General features: G+C 32.9%; 1 protein-coding gene across 1 annotated transcript in view; it reads right to left on the reverse strand.

Annotated features, from left to right (window-relative positions):
• The window catches only part of LOC149417296 (atrial natriuretic peptide receptor 1-like), a 513,733-nt gene that overhangs the window by 43,554 nt on the left and 445,354 nt on the right, over positions 1-24,825 (reverse strand). The window contains exons 12-15 of the mRNA XM_089640190.1: positions 20,113-20,442; positions 19,139-19,307; positions 16,819-16,977; positions 15,876-16,071 (exon numbers count right to left, since the gene is read on the reverse strand). Of these exons, the coding sequence (XP_089496316.1) occupies positions 15,876-16,071; positions 16,819-16,977; positions 19,139-19,307; positions 20,113-20,442 (854 nt within the window). The remainder of the gene's footprint in view (positions 1-15,875; positions 16,072-16,818; positions 16,978-19,138; positions 19,308-20,112; positions 20,443-24,825) is intronic.

Here is a 24,825-nt window from a genome sequence, read left to right on the forward strand (position 1 = left end):
TAACGGAGGCCGTCATTTAGGTACGTTTTAAATTATGTTTTACATTTGAAAGTAGAAGTTTTTCACAATTTGGGAGGAGGGTATGTGTACCGCCGCCCCGGGAACCATTTATTTGATAACCCACACTTCTGCCATAGGTCTCCCCAAGTTGTTTGATATGTTTGGTGACTTATCAGGAGTGCCCGAGTTTATGGGGTGAGGTATGTGAGGGGCTTGGCGGCGGATGCGCCTGCCTAATAACTGCGTGGTGGGCCGGATCGATTAGTCTTCTTTCAACGCATCGCCTTGCAACGCAGTAGGAGAGTTAGATTCTTATGTATATCACTCGAACACACTGAACCCCAGATTACTACCCACCCATCAAACCTATTTACTTCCCAGAACTCACTCTCCTTCCTTTCCTTCAAAATTCCCCCAGCACAGCATTCACAAAGATGACATAGGCCCTGAGGGTTACGATTTTCCTCAGGGCCTCCTGAGTGGATATGTTGTAAAAAATATAAGAAATAAACAACAATCTCGCTAAACGTTGGCGGTGACCTATGGTAGGGGTGTTGGTTATCTAATAAATGGTTCCCGGGGCGGCGGTACACATAATTGTAATAGTTCTCGAGGGCTCTGATGTACATACATTATGGCTCCTGTTGATTGACGAACATATACTAAAATATCGTTGGTTGGAATCGTAGCTTGAAATGACTTTAGCCATGTTTAGTAATAAACAAATTAGAATAAATTTTTTAGCAATCATAATTTAAAATTTGAAAAATTTAATTCTCACCAATCTAATCGCCGCAATTTTAATAGGTACATATTATGGATATTACGCTTTGTTTCAACTTAATCATTACAAGAAACTTACGTCGGGAGAAATGGTAAAAGATACATTAAAATAAAATTTTATTCAATCAATGTTCAAAATTTCTCTTATAAAATGACTTAGACAAATCTCACCCCATGAACCCGGGCACCCCTGCTAAGTCACGAAACGTAGTATGATGCATTAAAGTTACATTTTTGTTTAATCAAGTTCAAAAGATTTTTTAAGCATGGATTTGACGTTTTTGAAAGTTCCATTTCAATATAAATACGCGTGAGGCAGTCTATCCTCTTTAAGTACAGAGTCATTTTCATAGAATATGGATGTTCAAAAGATTTTGTTGATCTCATATATATTGATCTATTCCCGTAGTATGTTGATCCAGGTAAGAAGTTATTAGACAAAGTTGATCTGTGTCCCTATATATGGTTTTACTAAATGAACCAATCAAGGGGGCAATCGGTGGACTGTTCATCACAAGGTTTTATGTGATTCCTTTTTTTTTGTGATATTGAACTCAAAGTATTAGTCTCTAGAGTCGAATATCGCATGAAATGACTGTGAGATGGTACCGTTTCAAATCAAAATGACGTGTGTTTCTTGAATTGTTTATAAGAAATGTATGCGTATTTAGATTGAAACGAAAATTTCGCAAAAACAAATCCATAAAAAAATCATAACTTAGCAGGGGTACACGGGTTAATTAGGGTGAGGTTTGTCTAAGTCCTGGCGGCGGATGCGTTTGCCCATCTACTGCGTGGCGGGCCGGATCGAAAGAAACTGGTTGAGGGATACCTTTCGACCATAAAAATCCAAAATGGCGGCAAAAGGAATAATGTTATGTAGGAAATTTTGAACCTGTATCTTTTACCATCTCTCCTGATTACGCTTCGTGACTTAGTAGGGGAGGCCGGGTTCTTGGTTATAATGGGTAATTAATGGATGATTGGACGCGGTTGGAGCTAACTAAAAACTGTCCAAAGAAGCGAAGCTAGCAGTCCACAATGTAGTGCTGGTACCTACCCTAATATATGGAAATGAGGCATGGAATTGGCAGAAGAAGGCTGAAAGTAGACAGAATACTGTAGAAATGAAATCCCTGAGGCATATGTGCAGTAAAATCATGTATGACGAAATGTGCGTATGCTGTGTCTATTCTACAGGTATTTTATAAGAGCCTGTTAAAAGAAGCTAGCAGCATTGATCCCCGGTGCACCGTGCACGTGCGTGATACTCGACAGACACGAGCGGAACACAGGTTCACAGTAAAGTTGATGTTATCTATATATGAACGGGTCGTTTCTCCGACTCGTTTTACCGTAAGTCGGCTCGCATGTGGAACGAGCTATCAGCATCTGTTTTTCCTCGTCCATATAATTCGCGCCTCTTTAAGACCAGCATTAATAAATTCATTCCTACAGCCCCTACCTTAACCCGCCTCATAACGCTGCCCAACCGGTTGGCGACATAGTTTCTATGTATTTAACGTGTAAAGACAGTGGCGCTCTAGTGAGAGGTGTCACATAAAAAAATCATACCGCCGAATTTGAATATGGAGACTTACAAAAACTTCCGTCTGGAGCCAGTGAGACTATGGCATCCTCAAAGGAGACCTCAAAGGAGATGACGAGGAGGAAGGTGGGAGAGTACCTGGCTATTCAGATATAACCAAACACTAATTGTAAAATAGTGCAAATTAATTTTAATAAAATTTATTTGAACCGGCGACCTTCGGATTGCTAGTCGAGAGCCACCTCAAGTAGTTTGATATGTTTGGTGACTTAGCAGCAGTGCCCGGGTTTATGGGGTGAGGTTTGTTCGGTTCTTGGCGGCGGATGCGCTTGCCTACCAAATGCGTGGTGGGCCGGATCGATTAATCCTCTTTCAACGCATCGCCTTGCAACGCAGTAGGAGAGTTGGAATCTTATGTTTATCACTCGAACACACTGACCCCCAGAATACTACCCACCCATCCATACCTATTTCCTTCCCAGAACTCACTGACCTTCCTTTCTTTCAAAATACCCCCAACACAGCATTCACAAAGATGACATAGGCCTTGAGGGTTACGATTTTCCTTAGGGCCTCCTGTGTGGAGACGATGTAAAAAAATACAAAAAATAAACAACTATCTCGCTAAATCGTTGGCGGTGACTAATGGTAGGTGTATTGGTTATCTAATAAATGGCTCCCGGGGCGTCGGTACACATAATTGTAATAATTCTCGAGGGCTCTGATGTACAGACATTATGGCTCCTGTTGATTGACGAACATTTACTAAAACATCGTTGGTTGGAATCGGTGCTTGAAATGACTTTAGCCATGTTTAGTAAAAAACAAATTGGAATAAATTTTTCAGCAATTTCAATTTAAAATTTGAAAAATTAAATTCTCACCAATCTAATCACCGCAATTTTAATAGGCACATATTATGGATATTACGCTTTGTTTCAACTTAATCATTACAAGAAACTCACGTCGGGAGAGATGGTAAAAGATACATTAAAATAAAATTTTATTCAATCAATGTTCAAAATTTCTCTTATAAAATGACTTAGACAAATCTCACCCCATGAACCCGGGCACCCCTGCTAAGTCACGAAACGTAGTAAATGATGCATTAAAGTTACATTTTTGTTTAATCAAGTTCAAAAGATTTTTTAAGCATGGATTTGACGTTTTTGAAAGTTCCATTTCAATATAAATACGCGTGAGGCAGTCTATCCTCTTTAAGTACAGAGTCATTTTCATAGAATATGGATGTTCTAACGGAATCTAAAAAGTACCACAACGCGCGCGAAATTGGCGGTTACAAGTTACAACACATGCAAGCGGTCAAGTTTGTCAGAAATATATAGATCAACAAAATAAATCGTGTAAAATGTATATGCGATCGAAAAATGGGCGTGGCTTACAGCAAAATCTCGATGACACAAGTTGATCTGTAGGGATTTACATATGTATGCCAGCTTGGGTAGTGGATCAACATATCCGGGGTGGATCAACAAATGCAAACGGATCAACATATACCTGGCGTACCGTCGCGCGAGATCAACATAGTACGAGAGGGGATAAATATATATATATATATATATGTTATGGTTAAGGTTTTCACGGGTGTAAGATGTAGAATAATGTTCTCGGTTTACCCGCGTAAAGTAGTCCTTAAAAGGACTTTTTAATTTTAAAAAGTCCTTTTAAGGACTACTTTACGCGGGTAAACCGAGAACATTATTCTACATATATATATATATATATATATATATATATATATATATATATATATATATATATATATAAATATAACGAGTTTTTTTTAACGAATAATACAGTTTCTTAAAGGTTTCGATAAGTTGATTACAGCATACCGTTTATTTTTAAATTGTAGCGCTCTTGACGAAAAACTTTGAAACGCGTTTTATCCATTAGATACTATATTACTTTCAACCTACTAAAAAATGGAAATTTTCACGATTGAATTCTCCGCATCTTATAATCAAGAATACAAATTTCTATCATAAGCTAAGGAGCATTGAAGAACTTACACTGTAGAACTGTCAAAAATGAAGCGAGTCATGTGGCGAGGATTGTTTGTTTCACATAATTATGATAAGTAAAAAAGGTTTCGATAATAAGTGGACGAAAATTATAGTTACAAATGTACTAGAATTATTACGTATTTAAATGGAAATCCAACACGAATATTATAACGGTTTCGAAACAAGAAATAACTTTTACCTACCTATTGTATTCTAGTAAATTTGGAAGCTATACAAATTGCTCAAAACGCAACCTGTACGTCAAATCGAAGGATTTCCTGTTTGCTTCCATCAAACACTTACAGAGTCGGGCCTCGTTCGTTTCAAAGACAACCCAAACCACACGCATTCCATCAAAGCTGACTTCGTTACAGGAAAAAAATTACGGAAATCTATTTACGTTTGCGCTGACGTACATGATTGGATTTTCGTCGCGTAATGAGGTTCTCCACCAAGAGCGGACATCGAAATATGGGATAATATTTTTAGACTACTCTATCAGATACACTTCTAATCCTTATCGATGTAAAATCCTTATATCTCTTCGACAATTTGTTTTTAGATTGGTAAATTAAATGTAAAAAATCTGATTTAATGTCGTTTTGGAAAGTTTCACTAGGCTGATATAATGTTCCCGTGGACATAAACTATGATAAAAGTTTTTTTTTACGATCATCAGCCAGATTGTGTTATTTTACTCTTCTTTCAATTGGAAATTGTTACGAATTATAAATACAAAGAGAATAAGTTTTTTTGTTTTTTTTTTTATTTTTTTTTTGATATATTAGTAGAAGTCTCCGACGTTGCCCGGGTTTTAAACAGAGTTTTAAAAAAATTCAATGTAGACAATGACCTTTCTTTTGTTTTGAAGGCCAAGTGTGAAAAATATGATCAGTCTGGGAATAAAATATGATCAGTCTGGGAATAAAATATGCAGTCTGGGAATAAAATATGATCAGTCTGGGAATAAAATATGATCAGTCTGGGAATAAAATATGATCAGTCTGGGAATAAAATTAAAGATTTGTTAACGAACGGTGTCTACAACAGACACTTGTCTTTACATTTCTACTTCATTTCTAATGCACTTTAACATAAGAAGCTTCTGTGGCTTGACTTCAATTAACTTGTATATTTAAATCTATCACTGCATATTATATAAAAGCTGTTTATTTCTTACAAAATAAATTTACATAAATATGTATATAGATATATGATACTTACTGTTAAACACATTTTATTTTCGTCGGTTAGTAAAACGAAAATGTTTTTTTCCTAGCTTTTCCTAACTACACAGAACGATCCAACGACACGACTGTCGATCATATTTATAAAAACTAACAATTGTAAAAAAATTCACATATTTTGTCTAGGTATTTGAACACCGGTATCACACACAATAAATAATATTTATTTTTTACAAATTAAAGTTACAATAAATTTTTCAAGATTACAGACATTTCTTTCATAAAACAAATTACGAAAAATTAATTAAAATTGTCTCATATGGAAATTACTGTATACTTTACATTGAAAATGATTTTTTTCTGCAAACGCTGTTAAATAGATTCGGTTTATTTTTTAGTTTCGGTTCACTATCATACGAACCTAGGTATGATTTTTCTTTGTAATACATTCCGATAAGAAATAATCATTATTTATTATGCAAAAGATGGTTTAAAAATGACGTAAATTATCATTACTTTTTATGGAAAAAGTTCGTGGAAAGGGAAAAGATTATTTTTCTCTATATAAACTTGAGTTTAAGTCTTAAAATCACACGTGACTTACATCTAAACGTGGAAACCCCTAAGCAGAGCATGATAATACTATTATAACAGAACGTGTGCTAGGTGTAGGAGCTTTCGAGATAATATTGTAAGGAGAGAATTGCACGTTTTCGATGGCAGCTAAACTAAAGTACCTACTGAAGATGAAATTGCTTCGTTTCTACCAATATCCACATACAGGGTAGCTCTTATTTGATGCTGAAATATTATAGGACGTTATAGAAGATAATATATTATTATAAGCAATAATTAGCCCCCTGAAATATCCATACAAATTGAAAATATCTAAAAATAACTAATAACTACTAATTATTGCTTATTATATTTTTTTATCCTTTGTGCTATGCATAAAAAACTTGTCTTATAAACATTACTTATTTTTTGGAATAACTTAATTGAGTAAACCCTCAAATATTGTAATATTTTATTATTGAAGACGATATATTAGCAATTTCTAAACGAAAATCTGAAACAGAAAAATCAGAAAAGGATACGGTCACAAGAAGAACGTTCGAAGTATTGTACAGTTGAATATGAATGAAGGAGATAGGGTCCCATTAGCTCAGTTAGTAGAGCGGTGCCCCGGTAAGGCAAAGGTCCTGGGTTCAAATCCTAGATGTGACCGTATACTTTTCTGATTTTTCTGTTACAGATTTTCGTTTAGAAATCGCTAATTTTGTCTTCAATAATTTATAAAAATTAGTTTATGATTATAAAAAAATAAGAAGATAATATAAAAGAAATTACATAGTTCATTTTAAAAATTTTCAGGCAAAAAGGTTATAAATGTTTTAATGCATAATATGCACTTTAAATCATGTACAAGTTTTTAATCCGTTTTTATATGAGTACCTGCAAAAGTGTCTCAAATGCGGTTCCAACCATGTGAAGATAGTGAGACTATGGCATACCCAATAGGGGTATTGTGTGGGGCTGAAGATAGCGGGGAGGGGAAGTAGATGGGGAAAATAAGATGGGGAAGTCCTTGGCTATTTAGATCTGGACATCAAACACGGCTACAGTCATTTGAAGCATCTTTTCTTATCTAAATGATGATCTTTCACCGCGGCGACTGGGTGTTTTTATAGGTTATTCTATTCTCGCTGTCTAAATATGTAGCGTAAAAAAAATAGTTTTGTTGGTTGAACAGGACAAATAAATTAACTATTCGATATATCTCACTACAATCTTAGAAAACTGAACGATAATTTAATCAATTCATTTGAATAAGTATAACAGTCTGAGAGTTATTTGTTTTGCTCATATTGAAAATACATACCTATACGGTATCCGGAAACTTGTAGTACAAGTGGTCTTAATCACATTTGGAGTCGATTTTGTGTTTCTTTTTTAATTCGAATACCGCACAAGAGTCCCAACTACTTCCAAACAATCCCCACTAGGGGTATGTTGTTAATCTGAGGGTAGTGAGAATGGAAATGAGATGAGGAGTAGGGAGGTGGGAAAGCACATGGATATTCACACATTGTAACCAAACACGGCTAAAGCCATTTCAAACAATGTTTCGAATGTGAATGGTGGTCTTACACCAAGGCGACACTGAGAGTATCTTCAACTCTGGAACGTATCGCAAATATAAAAAAATGAATGCATTGTGAAATAATCGATCACAAATCGATCAAATAAATATTTTTGCTTTTAATATAAATCTATTCCAAATTATTCGGGTCAAATTTGAAACAATCGGTGGTAAGTGGGTCAGCTCGAATTTTTGTTAACCCTTTAGTTGCCAAAAAATAAAAATCGATATGCGAGGCCAAAAATAAAAGTTTTATTGGGTTCTCTATGTTATATAGAAATAGATTCTCCAGTGTCCCGCTTGTACTTCGAATTTCAGGAAACTGTGTATTATTATCATTACAATGGATGTAAAACGAGTGGGTTATGAATGAAATCCCTGAAAAGTAGGTTTGAGCTCTGAAAATAATGAAATCCATTCAAAAATGGGCCCACATGTTATTTACACATAGAATGTATAAACAAAGAGATTTGTGCCATGAAACTATACATGTATTTTTAACGGAGTAGGTTTAATTCTAAAAGTTGGTTTAACTAAGAAGAATTCCCGTTTTAGGATAGTCAAATTTGGTAGAATTAGCATATATTTTGAGAAAAAAAAGAAAGAGAAAGACAGAATAAAAAATAAATATAGATTAAAACATTGAGTTAACTGATGTTTATATTCGTGTTTTAGACTAATAATAATTGCTTAAAATAATTTTTAATCCTTTGTGCTTTGCATAAAACCTAGTATTGTACACCTTTAATAAATATTAATAATATTTAAGAAGTAAGTAAAAAAAATCAATGATTGTTGGGTGAAATATTAGTATTTATTGAACTATTTGGCCGCTAAACAAATAAATATATATAAAATGAACTGCCTGAGGCAAATGAGGAAACATTGGTCAATAATAAAAGTCAATACGGTGAACCAATAGCTTGATTGGCACTTACCTACTTTCAACCAAAACCTGAAAATAAATGCATACATTTTAGCTAATGTAATATATTATATCATGTATCTATACTGTCATATATTTCAATCAATACTAATCTAACCTAGTCTACCTATAAGTTTTGCGTGTTTTTGTATCTCTAACTTTTTATATCCATTTAGAATTTCTGTTGATTGTATATTTTCTGATGTCACTGTTTATAATCTAATGTATATGGTATATTTTATACCGTTGATATTAAAATAAATAAACAAAAATAAGATGATGAAGCACAGTGGTTCCGTTCACCTGACCAGCAGTCAAAAGGTGCGTGTTCAATTCCCGTTATTTGTATTTGTGTTTCAGGTTAATAATTATTGCTTATATTAAGTTAACTGCTGTTTGTTTATCATACTTTTTAAAATAATAGGTAGGTACATATACTTTCTAATAAAGAATACAACCCCTCATAAATATTTTCAAAATATAATAAAAAAATGTTATATGTTTCCTTCCGCATTTTTCCAGGCGATGTAATATTATTTCAGAGCGGTTATCAGAGCTTTTAAGTCCGTGAGCCTCCGTCCCAATATCGCTCACAGATAATTCCCGTCGTGGATATATCAGATATACATCTCGGTTGAGGATTTTATTAGGACATGAATAATACATAGCGGATTCGGAACGAGAGCAGCGGAATGATTTATGATTTTCACATAGGTCAACAGTAAACCAGACGAAATGACGTCCAAAATAATAATTCTTTCACCAAAATAGTGTGACTTTTCGATCGACTGGCGCGCAAAATGTGTACAAAATTTTGTTTTTCGTGATATGATTCTTAGAAAGGCATACAAATAAAATATTTTGATAGAATCACAGATATTGTATTTGTTTGCTTTCCTTGAAAGAATTGAGTTTTTGTACAGACAAAACTATCTATCCATATTCATATTCCGTATTTACGAACGTAATATTTTAAAGGATAATTTGAAAAAAGTGTATTTTCATAAAATAATTAAGTTAGCGCTGTTTATGAACGCGTTGACTATAACTAACGTTACTTTTAACCCTAAATAAACATTTTGCTAAAAACAGGTTTTTTTCTCTTTATTTTAGCTTAAACTTGCTCTTCGATATTGTGCGTTTTTATTATATTTATAAGGGGACCCTTTCTCCCTTCTTTGCTGGAGTATATTTCATGCGAGGGCAAACTATGCGAATAACATTTATAAATTAAAGTACCTTTGTTCTTTCGTTCTAAACATAAAGAATTTCATTTTAACATTTGACTTCGGTTTTTTAAGTATAGCGAAAAATATGTTATTCTCAATAATTTATTTTTTATTATTTAAATTTTATTATTCCACGAAAACAAAAAGTGACAGGATATTTTTTTAATAAAATTTATGATCATAGCACATGTCTGTCTCCTCGGAAATATGCCCACCTAGATTAGTTCACAAAAAAGCTAAGAATTTTTTTTTAATTATTTTTGTATGTGCCCCTATATATTCAGTCTAAAGACAGGTGAACTATATCGCAGTCCTGTTGGGCTGGGTTGTTAGGCGGGTTGTGGCAGGGAATGTATGGTGGGAAGAAGAATTCTCAAAGAAGCCCGAATTATAAGAAGTATGAGCCAAAAACACAAAAACGAGTCGGAGAAACGACTCATTCTCATTAAGCCAACATCAAATTTGAACGGGTGTCCCGCTCGTATCCGTCGAGTATCGCACCGGTGCACAGGGGATCAACGCTGAAACGCAGGCTCAATTGAAAAACCTCGTAATTGAAATCTTATATTGAAATACATAATACATTGCGTATTCTGTCTCTCTTACACTGCCTGACATCGTATATCACCATTCCATTAATTTGATTTTGAATATGCACCGAGAGACCGAACATCGATCGGACAGACTTGGATCACGAAACACGTGGAAAAAGTTATTTGGTAAAAACCAATAACTTTCCATTTTCCTCAACGAAATAAGCTGTAAGTCTTTATTGGGTTCAATAGGTTGGCTTTCCCTAAATTCCTTTACTATCATTTAAATTTCAACAAGCAATATTTCCAAAGTTCCCCCATCTCATAAATAATGGAAGTTTCACTTAGTTTCTTTATTGGCTCGTATATAAAGCCTTGTAAGCAATTCTGCTCCAAATTAATATATTTGTAACTATGCTTTGATGAAAATAGCCTGAAATTGTTTTATCCAACCCTTCAAACTCTACACAAATCAAATGAAAGAAGTTACCAGTTTTATTCAAAATGAACTAAATTTCATGACTCTATATTTCAAACTCTGAACTAATGACAAATATGAAGTAATTTTCATTAATACAAACAATATTGTTAACAAATACAGATATTAGTAGAGGTAGTAGTGCGAACCCCACAAAAAAGTCGCAAGGAACGAGATCAGGATATCTGATGAAGAAGGTCTTCATTCCAAATGTTGCTGCTATCCATCGTTGAGGTAGATATTCATTCAGAAAACCTCTAATACTCTGGTGCCAATAAGCTGTTGAGGGTAAGAAGACCTGTCTTTTCTTATGAGGATTCGTAAAAGAAGCAGTTTATGTATCACCACTAACAACAAATCTAGCCAAACGACCTGTGGAACCGTATTACAGCTTCAATGACCTCAATAACACATTATGGTGTGGAAGGAGTTCAACTACCGATTAGATGTTTGCCGTGCAGCCAACGAGGGGTAATATTGAACATTTACCAAATGAAAATTATTTCATATTTGTTGTTTGAAATAATTTATTTTATTTGGTTTTACGCCCAGCCGGGCTTTTACGTGCTTTTTAAAATAGGCAGATTTCGAAAATTTTACAAAAAAACAAATTTAAGCTGACGAATATAAAATAATATTAGTAAAATAATATAAAAACTTGAACAATACGACATATAAGAAAATTTTTATTTCACAAATCACTTAAACTACATTAGTAACGCTCCTCAATTTTGTAGGATTCAACAAAGTGCTGGTATATATTACGTTTAATTCTATAAATTGAGTCGATAAATACATCAATCAATGGTCAGTGAGTGTGTCTGATAGTTGGTTGTGTATGTTTATAATATAGAGTTGAAAAATTGAGTCCATCATTTTTAATAACCCTGTGCTATAATAATAATCATGAATAATGTATAAATAGAGCTATGTGATGGATTTATGTGGCCATTATGGAAACACAAATTATTGAGGAATTTTGTTACCTTTAAATACCTGAAAATATTTTATTATTTGGAGGACAATTTTGAAATTTCAAACATATGGGATCGCCGTGGTATAACTATGGAACAAAGTATAGTATAAATATGTATACAATTAATTATTAGATGAAAAGATGCGTGCTTAGTAAAACACGTTCACTTTAATTATATGCATTGAGGTTTATGAAGGATACTGATGCACATTACAACATAAATTAAGTATTTGAAGTTGATGTGCGGAAATAGGACCCGTATGACGGAAGAAGTACGACGAGACTCGATCTATCAAAATGTGCATGATATGTTTCCTTGTAATGTCTGCTATTTTGTATGTTTATTCCTTAATTACCAGGTGACGTGTGTAGAATATAGCTGTGTGTGTGTAATGTAAGGGTGAGTGTTTGTGTGTGTGTGGATGTATGTATGCGCATTGAAGATTTTAAATTATTGACATGAGGCCACGTTTGAATTTGGGCAGTGAATTCGAAAAAATGTCAATGTTAAAGTTAAGACAAATATTATTTAGAGTATGAAGAACTTGGTTGATTGGCGAATTAGTTGCTGCATTTGTTTTATAATCAAGCGTGTGGAATAGCACTGTATGTCGTGTACGTCTCAAGGGTATGTTAAAGTTAATAAGGGACAGAAGTCTGGTACAGTCAATGTCATTGTTTAAAATTCTGTGTATAAATATTGAGTGAGCTACTGCTCGTATTTGCTGCAAAGTTTCAAATGTACACTCAAAGTTATTGTTGAATTTGTATGTAATATATTTTATAAATTTGTTTTGGATACGTTCTATACTATCTATGTAAGGTTTATATTGTTGGTTCCAAATTGGCGATGGATATTCCAGTGTAGGTACTTCTGACTAATGCGATATATAACATTACAGTTGTACGCAGATTATTGAATACTTTACTTATACGAAGCACGAAACCAAGCATTTTATACGACCTATTAACGATTGAGTCGGTGTGCTTATTAAATATAAGTTTGATATATAATCGTTATTGTGAAGGTACCTGGCTTCGGCTATACTAAATTTACATCTGAATGTATCTAAGTGTTCTTTATAACAAAAAAGGTTTTAATTCCTTCGTGCCGATATTCACCGCTTTTATAATATAGCGCCCCGGAAAAGAATCAATTCATCACAAATCATCATGATACTATTGTGATGAAAATGTGTAACTGCGGAAATTTGCAAAAAACTTTCTAATGAATGAATACGACATGATTGATAATTTTAATTAATTAACATATTTTCATTTATAATCTGGATGAACCCTCACCGCACATAATTTTTTTTGTTGTTGATATCAGTTAATAAAATTACGAAAATGTATCAGACCATTTTTCCAAGTAACCGACAAAATAAATATCTTATCATCGTCGAGCAAATAAATCATCACCCGATTAGTGACGTTTACATGTTAGCGAAAGGCACCTTTGCAAGTCAATTTATCATGCTCCAAAGATTCGGAAATAAAAGTGATATGAACGTGGAACGTAAAATTAACCCTCTGGATCATTAATCACGTTTTTCCTGGACTACATACTAATTATTTATATTTGCTAATTGATATTCTCCCATACTAGATACAAACAGCCTTATTAGAAATCGTGTTGAAAATGTTATTCAATTTATAAACGACCTTGTATGTGAAAATAATCTTTATTGAAACGTAAAATAGAAACTGACATAAAATTGTTCATGGAAAGGTATATAAGAATGTACATTTCTTATCTAGCCAAAGAGGGTTGTTTATCTGTTGTTTGAAGAAAGGCATCAGAAATTTTCTTTATATTACTTCATTTAAAGATGTCTTTAAAAAAAGAAACTTTTTATAAATAAGATAAAATCACCTTTTAAATATTTTTATTTTAACTATACTTAAAAACTACATTATTTTAAATTCAACCAAAACACAACATTACAACTTGACATTTTTATTTATCGAATTTGCCAGATAACTGTTCATATAATTAAAAATTATTATGATAATTCTCGTAGAGTAAACAATAATATAAAACATTTTGGATCCATTTTGCCACAATATGAGCGTTTATTTTTTTTAATGTGTATTAAAAAAATTATTACTTTCACGGAGGTTTTATTAAATTCTGGCCGTAAAAGTCAATATAAAAAAAATAACCTAAGAATAATTCCAAAATATCTTCGTTTATTTCCTATAACATGAAATTATATTCATAATATGACATTATAAATTGATTAAAACTGACGTAAATTTATGACAGTAAGAAGTAATAATTGAATTATTCAAATATAATATATAATTGGTCATTAGAACAGAAATTGCCAACAAAAACATTCAAAAAAGTCATTTTAACGGTAAAAACACCAGCATGTCGCATTAGACGCATGCGCCAGACTGCTAAAATTCAATTATGCCAGTTCTTTCGCAGCGCAGATAGGTATATGTTTTATTAGTAATAATTCGAAATAAAATTTTAACAGTTTTTGTACAATATGTGATAAAACACAGTTTAACGGTTGTTAAGTGATTTTTTATTAATTAGGCCACTAAAACGATTTTTTTATCACTAGCCACTAAAACAAAAATGATATTGACAACCTACATGAAAATTCGGTAAGTAAGACCCTCTAAACTTTCAAAAAACTATTTAAAAACGTGTAAAAAATAAAACATCGTCATTAGTTCATGTTTATTGCACTAATATTCTGAATAATGCGGTACTATAAAAGCTTATTCTTATTCAACTACTTACTGCTTCATTGTGGAACATTCCCCATTTAAGTAGGGCATAGTCTCACTAGCTTTGGGCTGTAGGAAACATAAAAACATATATTCCCGATGATAATATTAAAAGACAATATTAATTATAAATATATACTTTTAAATATAGATTTGATATAATGATAGACTATATTTACGCAAGGGTGTAACAACTATCAAATAATGTGCAAATGACGGTTCCTCTATTTTTTGGGAACATTCAGTCCAGGGATTGATTAAAAATCACATTTGGTTTGGCGCGTTGAATCACAAAGCAGCTAGCCATGAATAATACGCCGAAAGATAATTTCAAAAAACATAACCACTAATGCACGGAGCGTAACTCATAATTACAGCCATGCATAAAGGTATTACTCGCAGTATCGTAAGAAAATGTGGTGCGTACTTTTATTTTTCTCTGGTTCTAGGTTTTCTTCCACCGCTGGTAACTAGGGAACTTACTTATTTTTAATTTAATATCGTGGGTTCCACCGCGAGTATTGAATTTGGCCAGCGAAAAGCGATATGAAGACCAACTCGTGTTAGTTTTGTGACCTTAAAACATGTGTTCATTTTTAAATTGCGTTCGTGATTAAATTTTGGACCTCCAATAAACAATTTTATTTTTTGGAAAAACCATTTGAAACTGTCTTCGTAATGAGAAACAGAAAATATAAATATATTTCTTATTATTTTTTTAAGCTTCCAATAAAAATAAATATATTAAAAGGCCTCCGTGATCAATGGATACAGCAATCGACTAGCAATCCGGAAGTCACGGGTTCAAATACCGACGTGCGAAAGAGACATTTGTTTGATTAATAAAAAATAATATAAAGTATACTGGCGGCACGTTTCGGAGTGGAAGTTACTCTTAGTATCGCCCTAGTGTAAGACCACGATTCAGAATTGAAACAATGCTTGAAATAGCTTTAGCCGTGTTTGGTTACTAGATCTGAATTACCAGGTACTTCCTCACCTTCCTATTCCCTGTCTTGCTTCCCTCCTCAATACCTTCAGCCTTACAACATACCCCGAATGAAGATGACATAGTCTTACTGGTTCCAGACCCTTCTGCAGTATTTACATTTAAAAAAAAATAAGAACCGTTTTCAAATTTAAGAACATTACACCAAGAAACTATCATCACAAGAAGACATTATCAAATCTCATCTATATGAAGAAGACAATAACGATTTAATTTCGTGGGTGAAATTTGAGCGTGACTGAAAGATCTTACCTAATTTTGAACGTCGTTAAATAATGAAATTCTTACTTGTTGAGTTTTCTGATGGCCGACTTGAGCGCCCCAAAGTCCGGCCTGTCGGTCGGTTCCTCAGCCCAGCACCTCTTCATGAGGTCTGCCACTCCTTCGTTTTCGCAGTCCATTGGTTCGATGTAAGGACGGAGCACCTCTCCCTTAGGGCCTGCGCCAGGGGTAGTTATCCCTGCATGCACTGCCTCCACGATTTCTAAAAAAAAAAATCGAAAAATGTCCAACTATATGAAAATATTAGTTGGCGTTCTGACCGCCAACTTTCAATAATTTCACAAATTAAAAACATTCCATTTTTCGGTATTTTAATGCACAAATTTTAAAGTAATTCTTTCTCAAATTGCGTTTAAGGTTTTTTATGGTATTTTCGTAATGTGCGTACTCGAACGGTAATTTATTTTATGTGTTTATTTATTATACCCATCATATAGTTCCAACTTCATGAAAAACAGAAGAACATGCTAAAAAAGACGCAGCGGAAAGTATTCAACATTAATTTACCTAAAATCTTTACAATTTAAATAGTCGTATGTTTGTAGTGGTGCAGAAAGAAATCCTTTAAATATCCTTTCACAGTCAACAAAATTTAACCTAAAATATCGTATTCACTTAAATACAAACATGTTTTCTACTATATGTCAGCAATGATGAATCAAACTCACTGACTCAAATAAATCTTTCGACATTTCACCCTTCTTCACACTTCAACACTTTCAGAATGTTGCGGTTGGAAGTCAGGATGAATCGTTGAACGGTACACGCACTTTGCGTACACGTTTAAATGGCTAACAATTTATATTAGTCGAACTGCACACATAACTTTTTTATTCGATTGGCTTGAACAAAGGTACCTTGAAAGTGGTAAATCTATGGTTTTGTTGATAATTTCGGTATATATTAAGATGTTTGTTTTTTTTGTATGAAACAGTTCTGAATATTATACCTTTGGGTGATTGGCATAAGTCCTTTCCAAGCCAGAAAGCTCCATTTCTCAGGACGATCTCATGAACTATGATGCCAAATGAATATACGTCTCCTTTCTGTGTTCCTTCTGGAGGTCGATTCTCCATCCTCATAAGTTCTGGAGCTGTCCAGAGTTGACCTAAACCAATTGTTTGTTAATCATTAAATTTGTTAGCAGGTCGATTTCACGTAGTTAATTATAATACTAAAAGCACACAAACAACAAGAAGCCACAAAATAGAAAATAAATAAAGAAGAATAAAATTTCAATTGACCACATTACAATTGCATTAAATGCATAGACATACTCGTATAGATATAACTCAGTCAACATATTCATAGGCATACATACACACTCAAAGTCACACAAACAAATAGAATATGAAAAGCACATTTACCACCGTTAAAAAGGCTGATATTATAGACAAAAGTAGAGTAAAATGATGCATGTGTAACGAGATATTACTACGTTCAACCCCTTAGCGTTTTTTAAAATAAACGCATTTACTTGGCCCCATTTATATTCATGTGGGTAAAAAGCCAGCCTCAGTTACTAAAGGTTTTTACCTGAATTTTTACGTTTTATGAACACACTTCTCAAGATAGTGCGAGATATAACATTAAGTAGGTACATTGCATACTTACATTGCGTACGATTAACAATAGTCATATATAATTTAGCACCCTCAAAAAAAAATGTAAACCAATTAACTGTATACCATGTATACAGTTATTTGGAATACAATATGGGTATATTTATACCATTTAACTCAATGGAAGGCACATTTTATTTCCCAACACACTTTATTCATTACACCCATAGCTAGAAATCCAATTACCGATTGCATAATCGATTGGATCGCAGTTCCAAACAATTCCACGTAGGGGAAGTTTTTTGCTGTAGCGTACGTACGAGTATATGAGATTTTTTGATCAATTGTTTTGCCGAAAAAAATACGGAGTTTTATAAGATACTTTTTTCATAACAATTCCCGTGTGGAGACTATAAGATGAAAAATTTTTGCTTTTCACAAGTAGAAAACGAATTGATATAAAATACTGCTCATTTAAAAAAAATATAGTAAAATTATTCATATTACTGTAGAAAACGGGACTGCAGGCCTTTAAAGAATGAATTAACAAATTATCTTACAATCAGTAAAACGCGAATGTGTTATAAGAACGGCGGAACAAGTATTCATAAAAACTCTAATATTGTGGCATTTCTTCATTATATTTATTAGGAAAAGGACACTTGCATGAACGCGTGCTCCGATATATTCTGAATGGACTGATATTTTATCATAAAATGTAAATATAAAATAGACTAAATCACGTTTTTATAGGATTTTAATAAATCAGTTACACTCATTTTTCTCCATGCACGATTATTATGTTTATACATAAAATTTCCTACAGATAGTTGCTATTAGAAAAGAAATAATATTTTGAGACGATATTAAATCGTCAAATATGGCAAGTACTTTAACATACGATGGTATATATGTTGGGTATGTTTGATATAGAGTATTCCAAATGACTGAAGAGAGACTGATACATAGCAGAATTAGTGTGTGTGCTACAGTAAAAAGCTTTGTAATGCTTATAATAAAGCCCGATTGCGTATAAGCTTGTCATTTTTTATAGGAGCCTTATAACATTTTAGAATCTAGTAATACTCCAAAATCTCATTGTTTCTACTCGAAGGTGGGTAGATGGTTTAATTTGTAAGTATAATTAATTGGATGTTTTTACATGTAAAATCTATATTTACATAGTGTTAATTGTTTTTGCAATATTGCTTAACTTTTTAACGTCTTCTTGTAACTGATTGAAGTGATCTATGAAGTAAATAAATTGATATTTCGTTAAAAAGCAGTCACTTTGTGGTTTGACATATTATTAAATAAAAATAAAACACTTTGTCAAAATAAATTTTATTAAGACCAACTGGTTTCCCTTCGTAGAAGCATCTTCAATGTTCAAAATTAGTTCATTTTGAACCCTGAAGCTTCTACGAAGCGAAACGTCGGTCTTGAAAAAATTCAATAACTCGTGGTTTTTAAACAAAGTGTTTTATTTTTATTTAAAAAATAAATTGATATAAAATAGGAAACAATAAATACTATTAACACGTTTCATGTCATTTATGTCAGTATCAAATTAGAACACCTACTTTTTTTAATCCTAAATCCACACGACAAGGCAACGAAAAATAATCGTGTAAATAAAGTTTGTCAACGAGTAGGAACCTACCTACTTTTTTCGGGATACGTATATTTGATTATGTTTCTACTTACGTCTCCAATAAGCATGTGATTCTTCATCGTCATGTTCCTCTCCCACAGTTCTGAGGCCGTGAAGACCAAAGTCCGTAATCTTCAGAACAAATCTGCTGTCTACTACGCAGTTGGATGACTTTAGAGATCCGTGTGACTTAATATCAGTGCCATGGAGATGCGACAAACCCTGAAGCAAAACAAAAACCATCATTATCTCGAATCTAAAAATAGTATAAAATAAAGTTGCTATAGGCGTCTGTCTGTTTGTGCGCTTAGTACTGGAGCTTTTTTACTGTCATTTAGAGATTTTTTCCGGAATTAATGTTGTGTATTTGTGAATGAACATGTTGAAGGGGAGAGAAAGCACACAGCCAAGCTATTGAACTGAAAAACTACCCGTTCTTATTTTTTTAATGTCAACCATGTACAAAAATATTGAGCGTGCGTTTGACATGTTTTACGAATATGCACCGGTGTCAAAGGGATCAATGACGCTAGTTCCTCGAAGCATCTTCCATTGAAATACCGATAGAAAAAGGATAGCATTCCTACCTGCCACTTGCAATCTGTTTGTTAATATACTAGGGGAATTTATCAAACGGACCGCCCGTTTCTGGAGAGGCAAGGGTTTTTCCAAGTATTTAGGGGATCCAGACCAGAGGTGTCTTCCAAATTCAACAGTGGGACGCACTTGGGATATGTACCGGATCATCAGTTGTTTAGTATTAAATTATCGGCGGGCCATGTACAGTACATCCAGCTTCTGAGAGGTAAGTTTGACACTGTCTTCGACGGAGCCCCCACGCCTGAGCTGGTTTCTCAGAGATACGCCAAGCATATCAATGAAAAGGATGTTGGGAAGATTGCTTAAATATTGCATTCTTTGTGTTAAGATCGCGAAACTATCTAACGGTCCACCTTCCACGTTGCCAATGACCATGAGCTTTTAAGAAATTTTAAAATAATATTGTAGACATTTCTAAGAAACTTACTCTAATAATATCATGCATCAAGCTGACTTTAAACATCCAATCCAATTTGAATGACTCATTCTCCAGTATGTCCTGCAGAGATCCTTTGGGGCAGTATTCAGTCAGTATGCAGCACTGTGGCGGGTCCACACAGGCCCCGTAGAACCTGACGAGGTGGTCGTGCTGGAGGTCCTTCATCTTCTTCAACTCCAGCAGCAGGGGTCTGCTCAGCTCCACGCGGGACTTGTCCAGTTTCTTGATAGCTACTTTGCAGCCTTTGAAGAAGCCCCATGGCACGAAGACCTGGCGTTCTCCAGGGCCAAGGGAGAGGTTGTCTTCCGAGTACATCGTCTGAAAAAAAAATGATTTCAAATAAAACTTTGAAGACGTAAACCCTCTAGTAATGGTAGTTTAAAAATGGGTGTAATTCAAAATAAATTTGTTAATTTTTTTAAAAATTTAGTGGCTGTATGAACTTTGTTTATAAAACAATATCAATACGTTTAAAAACCAAAGGTTCCTTCATTAGGATACAAAGTATACTGAAAATTAAAATACAATATAAGAATAGAAAAACAAGTATAGAGAATAGGTACCCACTGACAAAAATATTACAATAAACGGTTATTTTTTATTTTCGTTTATGATATTTTAAGTTATTCTTACAAAGTTTTTGCAAGCATTTCGACTACTACACTAGGCACATGCCCGTATCACAGTGGTCGAAATCGTGAATATTATGTCTGTTAAATGAATGTACTCATAAAATACAACATTTATGATGTTGTTGCTGGTTAAAAAAATTTTTTTTCAATAATTTTAATTTTTTGTAAAAAGATTTTTTTGTTCAGGGAAGCAACGCTGCCCCAAACTAAAAGAATTCTTAAAATCTTCACAAAAAATATCACCTCAAAGACGCTTAATAATAATTTTGATAAATTCACCAGTTTGATAAATGAATATTAATATTAATTGAATAGAAATAATTAACTTTGTTTAAACCAATATTGTGAGAAAAAATATTTATAGGTCTCAGAACCAAAGGTTTTTTCATCGAGATACAAAGTGTACTAAAAAGTATGACATGTAAGGATAGACTAATAAACATAACTAAAATATAAGCATAGATAATTTAAGGGAACATATTGGTTTAAATAATGTTATTATTGGTTTGCTTAATTTGTCGCATTTATATGTACATATAAATTGCAACACTATTGAAAGATTACTGATTTCACTGAAGCAAATTTCTACTAACCCATCTTTCTAATCCATCCATTAAATTTAACGTTTGCCCAAACAGTATCACAAATTTCGCAAGGCAAATTCAGAAAAACTTTGAACGATCAAAAAACATATTTCTGCCAAAAAGCGCAAACACAACTAACTATCCTTCAAAATTTATTTTAATGAAAAATAATTATGTATTTTAACTTTACTATTTTACATTATTTTAAATAGGTTAATTTATCTGAAAATAAATAAAAAATATTATAATTAATAGGAGGTAAGTACTGTGTAGAAGACCTGAATAAAAAAAAATAAGTAACAATTTTTAAACATAAATTTATAATACAAAAACGTTGATCACCTGTCTCTGTGAAAGTTAAAATAGATTCTTGTCTAATAACCGTCATAAAAACGACAAGCTTTTTTTAGGTAGGAGCTTGATAAGCGTCTTTCCCCTACGGACCAGAAATCTTTATGATAATTATCTTCAATTTTGCTTTCATTTAGATATTAAAAGTTCAATCAGCTTCCCTTTATCAATTTTGAATTTTAAATTGTTTTTTTTTTAAGTAATTATTTTTATTCAATTTAAATCATTAATATTTAAGATAAAAAATTGTTAATTCTTAATTTTCAAATTAATAATCTTAAATAATTAATAATTTATTAATTTTGATTTTTTTTTAAATATTTTAATAAATGATTATTTTTAATTATTTATTTCATTAAGTTAAAAGGAGTTTTGTGCGCCTGGTGGACAAACACTGCTTAACGGGAGAAGTAACTGGATAGATATCTTAAATTAAGCCTTTTCTAAGAGGTAACCAGAACTTCTGAATTGTATATCTAATGATCATGATCATTGTCATTGGTATATTATGAAATTGATTGAACAGTGTTCATAGATAATAACTGATTTTCACAAACATTCTTGCGGAGAAGTATGAAATTATTTAACAAACGTTTTACGATAACGATTTGCTAAGTGAGATATTATTTAGTGGAGTGAAATAAAAAGAAAAAACAATTCTTTTTTGCTGTCGTCGTTTTCCTGCAGCGCCCCAAAACTTTTCACCCCAAAAGTCTGCATATAAAATATTTTCCCATTAAAACTGCATAAAAATAATTCACTTCCTTTTATCTCCTTTTAATGATTATATTTTTACTGACAATCGTTAAATTTTGTGGAGACTGGTTTTAGAGGTTTGAACTAAAATCTATTAGTCAACTCTATTATTATTAATAGAGACAACGCGACGGCTTAATATTCTTGGTATCCCGACATTGGATGGATACACAAAAACTTATTTAAAAACAACTAACGACATTGTTATGCTGTTCCAAAAGTTGGATAAAGAAAGAGGAATCGCAACGCGGGATACTAACTTAAAAAATAATAGTTTTGGGATTTTGAAAATCGTGCGAAATTTTTTTTTTTTTTTAAGAAAGAAAAACATTACCGGGTTACGAATAACCTGACAATATTTTAAAACCTCCTACTACCACCACAGTAAGCGGAAAATATTGCTTGTGTTGTGATGGAGTACTTAGTCAGCCGAGAAATTGAAGGACCCAAACTCGATATCAACTCAGCCACCGACCGGTCGGTCTGGACCGGTTGGCGTGCGTTTAACAAACTCTCAATTGAACTAAGAATACTCAGATCTGCGTCTTTTCATCATATAAAAACTTTGAAGTGATTCGGCTTGGATACAACCAATGCAAAACAAGGAGCAAAGAATTTCTCTGGTGAATTCTTCGTCAACAATCGTTTGAAACAAAAGCATTATTATGATACTCTCGCTTGACTTTAGTTCTTCCAATCCCTTGGGTCATCTACGTTCCCCTTACCCTTTGTGAATCCACTATTTTTATCTAAAGCAACTATGTAGGTAAAATGGTTCACATAAACCGAGTCCATCTACTTTTGCAGCGCTGCTTTTATTGCAACACCGCAAAGATTGGACTGGGATTAAAGAGAAAATTTATTTCAGGCAATAACAAAAAGGGTTCTAGGATGATTGTAAGGAGATTTTAAATTTTGTAGTGTATGTAGAACTCTTAATATTTTTTAAAGGTAATTTTAACAGTGTAAATAAAAACGTTAAATTGTGGAGGGCAAACTCTACATTTCCGCATAACAGTCATAGAAAACAAATCAGAGTGCAAAAAACATGTGCTGTAACTTTGTGGAAGCAAATTTTAAACACCATTTTTATGCCACGAATCCAGTCTTAGCTGTCCAAAGGCATTAGAACTATCTATGGCGTCTCGGTTTATTGGTTTGTGAGGTGGAATTAAGTGTGCAAAAGGAAAAAAAAGATTGTTATGAAGAAATAAGATAATGAAGGGTTCTCTGATCAATATGGTTTCGAAGTATCTTGAATTCTAGAATGAGAAAATAACCCAAATACAATGTTTTTTTCTTCAAATTTTGCAAATTCACTTTGTGGCACCATTTTATTAATAAAATAATTAAAACACTTTGTTTTTACCACGATAATCTTTATTTTTTATATAAAGTCAACATGTTTCGAGAACGATGTTCTCTTCATCAGGACAATTAATGTACTAAAAACTAAATTGTCAAGTATATAGAGACAGGTGTGGGTAGAAAAGGAAGTAGTGTGGGGGGGGGGTTGAGGGGAGGGGTGAGAGGTGGAAAGGGGAGGTGCTTAGAAGATCAAAGACAAACATTACAATGGAAATATGTTAAAGACAGGGTTATTCACAAAATTAGTTTGATTATTTATAATATTTAAATTTCTATTGACATTTTTTCTAATTTCTAATATTTCTAAAAGATCTAACTGAAAACCACTAACATTAGTGTGTAATATTTTAAAACCAGTATTTATGTCAAATGAATGGTTGAATTCAATTAGATGGTTAGCAAATTCCAAATAATTATTGCTATTTAGACATCTCAAATGTTCCTTAATCCTTGTTTCAAAATTTCTGCAAGTTTTACCTATGTAAAAATGGTTAAAATCATTGCAATTCAATTGGTAAACTGAGTTTGTGAAAAGTTGTTTTGCAACTTCAGTCAGTAGTTGTTGTAAACATTTCACTTTTCAAAGACTCAGATTAAGAAGACCGGCAAAGGAGATTGTGCAATTAAACCTACCACAATTAATGGTTATCATTATAGTGTTCCGTTTCCCCAATGGTGGCCTAAGGTTTGAACTGCAAGTTTCCGTTTACCAACTACTTCAGCCAGTGTTTTCACCATGCGAGAAAAGATAAATATAAATGAAAAATAATATCCAGTTTGAAATAAAACAATAACCTTATATGAGTCAATATATTAAAATGTTTATCGATGGTTGTTTTATAAAAAAATATTACGTCAAATATTGAAATATTTCACCACAAATATTATAACAAACCACAAAGTGATTGTTTTATACGAAAATATAAAACTTCTACATATTTTAATTTTTGTTACGGATTGTGGAAAGGGTGGATTATAGCGGATAAAAATAATTGTTAACAAAGTTTGAA

The sequence above is a fragment of the Hesperophylax consimilis genome, chromosome 15, assembly GCF_061612785.1.
Source record: "Hesperophylax consimilis isolate HC1 chromosome 15, BYU_Hcon_1.0, whole genome shotgun sequence".
Taxonomy (NCBI): domain Eukaryota; kingdom Metazoa; phylum Arthropoda; class Insecta; order Trichoptera; family Limnephilidae; genus Hesperophylax; species Hesperophylax consimilis.